This window comes from Pantherophis guttatus, chromosome 4, assembly GCF_059756535.1.
Source record: "Pantherophis guttatus breed Tessera chromosome 4, ASM5975653v1, whole genome shotgun sequence".
Classification (NCBI taxonomy): domain Eukaryota; kingdom Metazoa; phylum Chordata; class Lepidosauria; order Squamata; family Colubridae; genus Pantherophis; species Pantherophis guttatus.
Genome location: NC_142066.1, coordinates 51,284,157 through 51,295,694, shown reverse-complemented (window position 1 = coordinate 51,295,694; position 11,538 = coordinate 51,284,157). Strand labels below are relative to the sequence as shown.

The window sequence follows — 11,538 nt, the reverse complement described above, 5'->3', positions numbered from 1 at the left end:
AGAGCTGTCTATCCCCCCCTCCCTCTCTTGGAATGCCTATACAGTAGAGGGAACCTGTGCATCTTTCTCCAAGGAATGTGGAGAAGTTCCAGACACATTTTTGAGCATATTCCAAAACCTCACATTTTGGGGTGTGACTTTCTGCTCAAGCAATGAAATGCAAAAGGGTGAGAGAAATGTGTATTTACTTTCCCTTGTTTCTAGAGAACCATGAAAGAAATACATTTGCTATAAAAGCAGGTAATGGACATCCTCCTAAGTTTGTGAAAAGGAACTTTAGACAGTTCATGAAACATGCAGCACAGTCACTAAGCTAGAACTTCCAAAGTCAAAGGCAGTGTATCTCAGCTTTCTGTTGCTGAAGGGAACAGAGGATGACCTCACCTTGGCGGGTTGGCCGAGAAGCAGAGCACTGGATGAGTTTTGCTTTTTATATCACATGCTGCAATGTAACAAAAGAATTTGTGAGAAACCTATTGGGGAAGTGCCCTCACTCGTAACTTACTAAAGCAACAGGAGAAGCATGGTGGGAGGGCTGTTGCTCCTGTTGCTGTTTTCCATTCCTAGCACAGGTTTCAGTCTTTGCAGCTGCGGCAGGCTCTTTGTGCTTCCTTCCTCAGGGCAAATAAGGTCTTTTCTCGGCTCTGGGGCAAGCTGCCTCAGTTATGTGGCTGCTGTGCTGTTCCTTCTCTGCTTCTCCCTAGAGCAGGGAGGTGTGGCCAGAGAGTGGTATAAAGTCCAAAGAATGAGCTTCTCCCCCCTTCAGTACAGAGTCCCCCTCGCTGGAGATCAGGCAGTCTGCTCTGGCAGCAAGACTATTCTTTGCAGCCTTTGCTTCTTGGCCCTTCACTCTCCAGGACCGTAGCCTGCCTACCATGCCCTCCCATGGGGTGTCTGTTGCCCTGCTGCTTCTAGCCCAGGTGGGATTTTCTGTGAGCCTTGAGGCTATCCAGTGCCCTCCATGCTCTGAGGAGAAGCTGGCACGCTGCAGGACACCCTCTGGATGTGAGGAGCTGGTGCAGGAACCAGGCTGTGGATGTTGTGCCACGTGTGCCTTAACAAAAGGGATGCTCTGTGGGGTATACACATCTCGCTGCGGTTCAGGGCTGCGGTGTTACCCACCACGGGGAATGGAGAAGCCCTTGCACACACTCATGCATGGCCAAGGTGTTTGCATGGACCTGTCTGAAGTCGAGGCGATCCAAGAGAGCATGCAGTCAACAGGTAAGGTGCCATCAAGTTATTGGACCCTTAAGGCTAGAAGACATCATCATCTGTGGCATGCATTGTTTGGGAATGGTTTACAGAGCTATTCCATGGGGGGGAGGAAAGATTGATTTGGAGTACTTTAGATAAGGGGGCAATGATTTGAGCACACAAGATTTAAGTTGCTGGTGCTGCCCACATCTACATCTCCTGACCAATGCCTGGAAGGAAATTGGCATCAAATTTGCATTCAGTATGTTTGGTTTAGACAGGATTAAGTGCCCTGTAATCTCTTTGGGAAATCCAGCAGAACTGTGTGTCATATTTATGGCTAGCTATATGTTAATTTGGCTGATAGTACAATGGCATGTTCTTAATGGTGATCCTAAAATGACTAGTTTCAAAGAGCAAAGGGCTGGCAAAGAACATCATTGGAGGGAGTGAGGATTTTGGTGTAATTATTTACTGATAGTAGGAAGGCAACACTGTTAGTAAGATAGTTATTACTGTTAATGATGTGGCATACAGCAGGGTTGTAACAAGAAGGAAATCTGCAGAGAAATGACCCTGTGTGAGTACACCTTGCCCAATTCCTGGCCAGGAAGGAAGCCAAACACTTGGTGATACGTCAAGGAGGCTGGGGAAATATCTTTCCTACCTGGTTGCTCCAGCTTCTATTGCTGAATAGGATTAAAAGGTGACCCATTTTTAAATAATTACTTCAAGCTAAAAACAACAACAACCCTCTCCCCTCACATTCCCACCCCCACACTTTACTCATATCACCAGAAGGTTTCTATTAGCAAAAAGAGAATTGGAAATTGAGGGAGAATAGGGTTCATATGCTGAATTAAAAAAAAAAAAGCCGCAAAGAGTTCCTCCTGGATAATATGTCCACATTGTGATTTCAGATTTTTGCATTACCTGTCTTGAAGTGGGAAATGATACAAGCAGGAGAAAAAAGAGAGAAAGTGGGAAAGAAATTTGTCCCCTACTTGTTGCACTGGAGAAATGTTTGAAAGCCACATGTTTCTATTTTGCCCCCCTCTCTCTCTATATATATAGCTAAATACTCAGAGAGATAGTATGAAGATTTTTTAAAATTATCTTCAAAACTTTCTTGGTAGAATTTGGCCCTTAGGAAAAAAATATCGTTAACAGAAGGCTGTTAACAGCATGGCTGATCAAATCATCTCTCCTCTTTGTAAAAGTTATGAAAATGTTTCACTATGGAGCTAAAAATGGTTTCTTCTTTATATGAATCGAATACTTTTGTAACAACGATAATAAAGCGGACCATAATACAATCCTAATGGTCAACTCACTAATCAATAAATTACCTATATGATGATTCATATGATTATCTGGGAAATAAATTCAAATAAATTGAATGAGTTTAATCTTAAAATAGAGGGAGTAAGACTCTATCCTGAATGATATATTGATATATTGAAAGACTGGTTGGGTTTCTTTTCTTCTATATGCATTCTCAGATGTGGAAATACGTATGAAATGGTATATTTATCTTACACATAATGTGCACACGCAAACACACACACACACTCAGTACTGTGATTTTGTATTCCATAGGAATGTGCAATAATTATTGCTCGTTAGGTCTTCTTGCCCTAGAGGAAATTCATATCTTCAGATCACTTAAAAAGCATATAATGGATGGCTAAGTGTTATTTCCAGTTTGAAGTTCTTAATGGCAAAAAGCAGCAGAGGTTTTCAAGCTTACAAAGGCATAATTAATACCCATTAAATGATAATATGTATACATTAGATTGATAGTCATACTTCCCTTTGAATTAAATAAATCCGTAATAATAACTATTTCTTCTCTAGACTTGTCCTAAACCACTAAACCATATCATTGGTTCTGTTGTAGCTACAAACATGCATTAAAAAGAGCAAGGTACACATCTTTTAATTCTTTGTTAATGGCTTGTCAAGGATTTCCTCTCCTCCTTTTTGTATCTATCAGCTGCGTGGAATAGGTGAACATCAACTCCTGTGATGATATTTCACCCATCATTACATTTCCTGGATAGTAGAGGTTTGATATCTGCTGGAATTGCTCCATGTAGTGCTACAATGGAAGACATTGAAGTCTTGTCTGAAAGAATAAATTGTATTTTTTTCATCCACCTTCATATTAAGGATGAAGCTTTTTTTCACATTAATTATAGGCTTGTAGTCAGAGCCACTTTTTGTGGACAAGGACAATGCAGAATCCATGATCACAAAGAGCTGGTCAAGTGTGTAGGTTTCTCTCATGCATTTGTTAATCTGATCAGTTCAGATTTAATAATCCCTTATTTAATCATTGTTACTTAGTCATAAGAGTGCCTCTAAAAAATAGAATAAACCTATGTAGAAGTACCTCCATGCAGCTGGAATGGCATGCAAAGAGTTACAAGAGGCTTATTTCATGCCCATCTATTTTATATGACTTTTGAAAACATGTCATTCGTTATTATGAGGGTACGCACTATGGAACCCATGGAATGTTGTTCCAATTGAATTATTATGGAATAAGGAAGGGTTAATTGTGCTTATGCAATAGATCTCTAGACAAACTAACATTAAAATCAGGACTAGAATGATTTATTCAGTGTGCTGTTATGAACAAGGAAGAAGATAGGGTAAAAGATACAGTATATGATCTGAAAAAAATAGCCTTCAATTGACAATCTTGTCATGAGTAGATTCACGTGCTAGGACAAACAATGAACACCCGGTGAAATAACAATAAAAATTGATGTTCCTATAATAGATATTAGTATTTACTAAGTTAATCAGAGAAAGGCATGGCTATTGTATAGGCATGTACTACCAAGGCATGTACTACCAAAAGCCTTGGTAGTACAGGGGTTTAAGGCACCCTGTTATTAAGCTGGTTATTAAGACCAGCTGCCTGCAATTACTGCAGGGTTCGAATCTCGCCAAGGCTCAAGGTTGACTCAGCCTTCCATCCTTTCTAAGGTAGGTGAAATGAGGACCCAGTTTGTGGGGGCAATAAGCTGACTTTGTATAAATATACAAAAGGATGAAGGCTATTGCTGAGCACATTGTAAGCCGCCCTGAGTCTTTGGAGAAGGGCGGCATATAAATCAAATTAAAAAAAAAAATATTGTGTTTTTGTAATCAAGGGGTTTAGAAGATGCAAATTGCTTACATGGCTTGGAAAACCTTACCTTTTAAAATAATTATCAAATGTACAGGTAGCCAAAATGTTCCAAAAAATAAGAAAGGCTGGGAATTCTGAAATCTGCATCGGCGGCTCCTTAATGTAAAGTTTGTAGGAGAGTGTAATAATTCAGATTAAACTCTCAATTTCTGTGAAGATCTAAGATTGCATTCTGTACTGCCCTACGATTGCTGGGCTACAAAAACTTGCAAGCAATGGCAGGACTTTCACTTCTGAAAATATAGGAACCAAGTATCTTCAACCCCATCTTCATCCTTGGAAAAACATATGGACTTTTTTGAGGTAGAAAATAGATGTAGATCTAGGACCAACTTCCTTGTAAACTAAAAATTAAACATTGGCAACACACTTTGAAGAAAAATGTCTACAGCAAAATTAATACAGCATAAAAAAGACAGCCTTGTAACATACCAAATGTAATCACTAGTTGTGATTCTAAATGACGATAGCTAAATTATGCATGTTCAGACCCTAAATTAAGATTAAAAACAATCCAGTTTTCCCAAATACGGGCAAAAGTAGTTGCCATTAATAAAGATTTTGTGGCAGTTGTCCCAGTTTATGATCTTCTAGATATAGCATATCGGGAATGCAGTCCCCAAAATTTCCCATCAGCAAAATGGTAGAAAATATGAGGTGAGGGGTTTGCTGACTCAGGACATCCAGGATTCACTAAGCTAGAGAAGATTTTTTGACACTCAGAGAATGCACACAACTACAATAAACAAGTCCACCAATACAATATCTGAAGTCAACCATTGCATGGAGATCTGCTGTTGTTTTGAGATTTTTGAAAAAACAGAACTATGGTAAGATAAACTTAATACAGAATGTCCATGTAAATGTCCCATCCATGAGGAAGATGGGCAGTTTTTAAATATGATACATTAAACAAACAAACAAACAAACAAACAAACAAATAAAACAAACAAATAAGTAAATGTCACAGGCTTCATATAGTTCAAATAACTGGTATGTTCATGGATCTTTCTGTTCATCCTTTTAACAGAGTTCTTTTAGATTCTCCTCTTCTCGCCCCTGGTGAATTGCACACAATTCTTTAGCTATTTGTTTTAAAGAGAGCAGAATCTCCTTTTTGGAATTTTTGTTTTGAATCATGACATCCTGAAGCATTCTATCCTGGAAGTTGCTACAGGAACTGCTGACTTTCCTGCCTAAATACTGTAGGTTGGGGAGATTAGACATCTGGGAAACAGCTGGATCATCAGAGGAATATCCTTTTTGAAAAAGAAACCTGAGCAAAAGCTTCCTCCGTAATTCGATAAATACAGCTTTCTGAACACTAGGTATGACTAAGATATTTATATTGTATTGCACTTGTAATAGTAATATGCAGACACTTTGTTGTTGTTGCTATGATCATTTGGAAAGTCCATGAATACTCTGCTGTTTAAGGAACAAACATAATGGTATCTATTCTGTTTCACTAAGGTAAGGTTAAATTTACAATTCGGGCTAGTGGAATTAATATATGTCATAAACATAAGCTGTCTATAAAAGGCAAGACCTGGAACTGTGACTAAATTCTGAAAAATGCAGTACAGGACCTGGCAAATAGTTGGTATGTGGATGTTCTACATATCAGATATTAGAAGACTATACTGGAAATTTGGTATTACAAAGTAGAATGCATGTACAGTATGTAATATACGTGGGCTGGTCTACAAGAGCAATTTCTTCCGGCTTTCTGAACATAGTTGAAGTTTATTTTGCTTTTAAAAACAGTGCTAAGTCTATTTGGCTAAGATTACCAGATATCCAGCAAAAGGAGGACATGTCCTTCTTTTTAACCTGATGCCCTCCATCTAGAAGGCATAGCCTTAAAATCAAATATTGTCTGTTCTTTCGAGTATCCGCAAGTATTTTTTTTCCTGAGCAGCATTTGGTGTGCTAATAAGTGCTAATTACAAGCTAATAAGCTCTAGTTGATTAGTACTTCCTACTTATGTGGTGATCAGTAACACAGTGAATATTTCATCTTCTTCTGTAGGCTCTAGTATACTCCTGCCACTAAAAAACCCCAGTGTTTCTGACGCTGGAAAAAGTATCACTAGCTCAGATATGTAGTACCATATATTTGGGGACATTGTTTAAATTCATAAAAAAATTGCTGACCTTGGTATGCTCAGTAGAAAGAGTAATGATACTGGTGGGTAGAGACAAGATGTAGAATGCAATGAGGCAGGGAACGTAAGGGAAGGGCAGCGGAAGAACAAAAATGTACATGGGGAAAGCTTTTTGTCCTACAAAAATCAAGAGCTTAAGAAAATCAACACTGGCCTTTGAAAGGGTAAGTACAACATGAAATAAAGTATCCCTGTCCCCCACCTCCGATCTAGTAATCCTAAGAGATTAATGAATGTTAATAGGGGGAAGATTTAAGATATACAAGTAATCTTAATTTAAACACTTCCTAGTGGCTGTTTGCAGTTATGACACTGATGAAAATATAAGTTTGGAACCAACCCTTGTATTTATAATTATAAAGCAAAGGAAATCTGAAGTAAAATCAAAAGTATAACTGCAGTTTCACTTAGCAATTGCTTTGCTTAATGACTCAATGTTGGTCGCAATTGTGGTCTATAGGCTTGTGCTTCTATTTATTTGGGTTATCCATTGTTTATAGCTATTTAACAGGCAAGGAGTATATTAAAAAGGGTATTGTTTAGACCTCCTAGAAGAGAAATACCTTAGAATGCAAATGACCAATTATCTAACCAAATCCTCTCTTTTATTAATAGTCTCTTTAGTTTGAAATGATACCATTCTTGAAAAAAGGTTTCTATTCATTTGTCCTGTAGCATCACAGTTTTTGCAGTGGAGTAGCATTGAATATGATGATCTGAAGACTATTCCATCATCTATGGACTTTTTATTAAGGATTATAATTGAGTATTCGGGAACATTTTTACATGATTCTTATAACCATCATTTGATAATTCACACAGTAGATTATGCTGTTCCAATACTTACAATATAATTTGTTGCTCCACTACAAAAAGATACTGCCTTGCTTTATTTATTTATTTATTTCCAATTTCAGATAAAGTTTTCAGCACTAGAAAAATGTTTTCTATTTTATTACCTTTACATCTATCCCTAGATGCTCAGAATAGTAACATGAGAATCTATTCTTATTCTAAACAATCCTGAGAAGTAGGAAGATTCACACATTTTACTAACGCATAATTTTGTAAAGATGGTTTCTTGAAGCCATAGTTTAGTGGGTTTGATTGTTACGCTAAATTACATTGCATGATTTATAAAGGATGTGGCTGGGATCCTACGTTATAATAAAGTATGAAAAACAAACAATCATTCGGTTTAATATGTTATATGAAATTAGTTGCCTATTGTTCCATAGCACTCAGTAAGCTCTGGAGTTGAATAATGGTTACCAGTTCCAGTCCAGCATTAAATCACCAGACTTATCTACACAGATTCTAACAGATGTAATACAAAATATATTTCAAAAATTATTTTCTCAATAGTTTCATGATTATGGATATCAGCTATAGAGTCTGAGTGTTTGCCATTTCTGCAAAGGTTATTGGAGGTAAGATAAAAAATTATCTCACTGCGTAAAGATTTAATTCTATGTGTGTAAGAGGAATGCCCCTAGTACATTGCTTTTTGGCCAACTATTCTATTTTAAAGTACCCAAGTAGAATTTTTTCCATTGCTTACACTTATATAAACTCAAACAACATACAATATACAAGATGCCAGGTATACTTTGCAGTAATATGGGACTTACAGTCTACTGTCAAACTATTTTCAAGTAAAATCATGGGGGATGACTAACATATTCATAATATGTTACACAATATAGCACATTTGCAGGTTGGCTTTCAATGTTCATTAGCTAGGAAGTGTAGTGGGGTACTGATACAAAGTAGGCTGAGTATGAACACAAGAAAGAATAATCACATAATGCTTACTATACTGTGTGCATTTTGTTAGTTACTAATTTTCTGGACTGGAGAAGGAGTGGTCTGTAGGCTGAAATCCCAACTACTCATCTTACAAAATAGTTTGCAAAAAAAACCCAACAACAAAAAAAAAACCCCCAAACCCTATATTTTCCTATCTTTTTTTAAAGTTAAATTAAATTAAAATTAGGTTAAATTTTTTGAAACATGAAAAATAGAACATGCAATATATTTTATATAAGAAAACTAACCAAACAACAGATGACAATATCATAACCATTACTTTCGCCACTGTTATTAACATGACAGGCAGACCATTATAGTGGACTGTTCTATAAAGTTGGGGAAACTGTTGTGAGCTGCTTGGAGTTACTGTATAGTTCTAAGATGGTTGGCATACAAGTCTTTTAAATAAATAGAAAGACCTATAAAAATTCATTATCCATGTTGATGATTTTGGTAATTGTGATTAACTACACTGCCCTAGGCAAATTTGTTCCAGCAGTACTGGCAACTAATATCACTTTATTTTCTTTTTTTGAGATTGACTCATCCTTCCCCAACCTGGTGCTTTCCGCATGTGTTTGAACTGCAATTCCCAAAATAACAGCCAGCTTGGGCCAAAAGCTGTGGAAGACTGATTAGATAAACATATGGAGGGGCAGGTTACTACCTATGAGAGTCGTGTAATCACTCAGAGATTACCCAATATTAGAGTTCAGTGACCATAGATGGAATCAATTTTCCCCTTGTAAAACCACCTGAACTATCTGACTGCCATGCAATCTTTATGTGAGGTGTCCATAAAGAGAGGGTCAAAACTGTTAAGAGATGGCCACAACCATTTGTCCTTTTCCTACATTTGCATGATTGTGGCCATCATTTTTAACCCAGTCCTGGACAAAACCCTGATTTAAATGCCAAGTTTCAGACTTTCAAACTTAAAAGTTCAATATGGTTGAGGAGAAGACTGACTCATATCACTTTCTTCTCTACGGCAGGTTCCCTCAGCAGGCAGGTTAATGTGTAGTTGAGAGTAAACATTTTTGCTTAGTGTCACCCTCAATACCAGGAACAGGTTTTCTGAAATTGTTATTTTTGGTGATGTCACTTCTGAGTGAGAAGGACAAGTCAGTGCCCTTGGCAGAGAGGGAAAAGGTTATAACAGCAAAGAAGAGCAGGCAGGGGTGAACAGAATTGTGATTTAAATCAACAATTGGGGCTTTTTTTTTCCTCCCCTCCAGGAGCCCAAATAGAAATCTAATAGAAAGTAATAGGAACAGCAGGGACCCAAGATGAGATAGGGAAAAACTTTCTGAATAATAATTGACAAGTAACAGAAACACTAGGGCCCTTCTTTCTCCATGCTGTGTGTGTGGCCAGCAAGTAACATCGAGACCATATGCTCCCTTCATCTCACCTGGCGGTTGCTAGGTAACAAAAGGCAGAATGGCAGCATAACTTTTACAAAACCATATTACGGTATAATTTTAACTGAAGGCAATTCCTTTGTTTGTTTATTTATTTTACTACTTCTCTCCATGCACCCCCCCCCCCACAAATTAGATTCCCCCTCCACTGCCAACTTAGTTTTGTGGCTTTTAACCAAAGCTTTCTCTCTTTCCCCTCTCTACTTTAAATCTGTTTCTCATTTAGTGTGGCCCTTTTCCTCTCAGCCAGACAGTGCACCCCCCTCCCCCTTTGGCTCTGGTGAAAAAAGCTGTTGACTTGCCCTGGATTGATTTCCCCTCTACTTTGTCTCTGTTTCAATAATACAAGTCTGAGAGTTTTCTCTAATTTCCAAGTGACGGTTAGTCAATTTGCCCAAACCACAATGTGATTTTTGCAATAAAATAATAGCAACTGACTACAGGAAAGTGGCTGGTAAAGCTGGGAATGCAGAGCATAATTGGTTCTCATCCCAAACTTTCCCACTTCAAATATAGCACATTCTACCTTTAAAAAAAAATAATTTATGTTTAGCAATATCAACTTGCGCATCAGTACAATAATATCAGCAATATTTTTCCAGATGCAAAGAATAATTTCTTAATTGGCTGTGCACACACAATTATATTAGAATATTTATTTTTAAATTTGAGAGCTCAGAATAAGAACAAATATAGAATACATTCCCTTCCCTGCCTACCTGCACAGCATTTTCCACCTTAGGAATGAAGTCAGGGAGCTATGTTTACCTTGACAGGCTTAATGCAAAACAAAGAAAAGGAATTGGTGGATTCATTTGACTTTCTTACCTCTCCCAACAAGCACCACATGCTGGAGGGGAAAACAAGCAAACACCAAATACAGGTAGTCTTTGACTTATGACCACAATTGGGACCAGACTTTCTGTTGCTAAGCAAGATGGTTGTTGAATTGTGCCTGCTTTTATGACCTTTTTTGCCTCTTAGTTGTTAAGTGAATTACCTTGGATATTAAGTGAATCACATGATCATTAAATAAATTCTGTTTCCTACATAGAATTCACTTCTTGGAAGGTAGCTGGGAAGGCTGCAAAGAGAGATCACATGGTCCTGGGATGCTGCATCTGTCATAAATACATACAGGTTGCCAAGTACCCAGATTTTCATTATGTCACTGCGGGAATGCTGTGACAATTGTGTGAGTCACTTTTTTCAGTGCTGTTGTAAGTTCGAATAATTGCTAGATGAATGGTTGTAGGTTGAGGACTATCTATACTCTGTTTAACATACGTGAGTTTCTAGGAAAGTGTAGATTGGTGCTTTAAGCAGCATGCATAGCTAATTGATAAGATGCCCAATTATCAGACATGGAGGTACTTTCCACCTGCAGCCTCTCAGACTATTCTAAACCCAGTCTCAACCCAGCTCACAGGCCAAGATGAAGGGGAATGAAGCTTGGGAAGAGAATCCAGGCCCCATTCCCATGCCTGTCTCCCTCAGGTGTGGAAGAAAGTGCACAAATCAAATGAGAGGGAATGATCATTAAATTAAAGAAAAGGAGTACTGCAAGAGAATGTGAGCAAGTGGTTGTGGCAGGCAAGAAGTGGAAGTAGCTTGTGGAGTAGGAAAAATGGTGCTGCCTCAAAGTAAAAACAAGAAAAAAGTAGTCACATGAAATCTCTTGTTGGTGGAAAAACCTATCACAGTAACAGAATCAGCAGCACATAGCTGACAGAAT

General features: G+C 37.9%; 1 protein-coding gene across 1 annotated transcript in view; it reads left to right on the top strand.

The window, feature by feature from the left end:
- The first annotated feature begins 263 nt into the window (after positions 1-263).
- The window catches only part of IGFBP4 (insulin like growth factor binding protein 4), a 34,704-nt gene continuing 23,429 nt past the window's right edge, over positions 264-11,538 (top strand). The window contains exon 1 of the mRNA XM_034415763.2: positions 264-1,224. Coding sequence (XP_034271654.1) covers positions 876-1,224 — 349 coding nt within the window. The 5' untranslated portion in view covers positions 264-875. The remainder of the gene's footprint in view (positions 1,225-11,538) is intronic.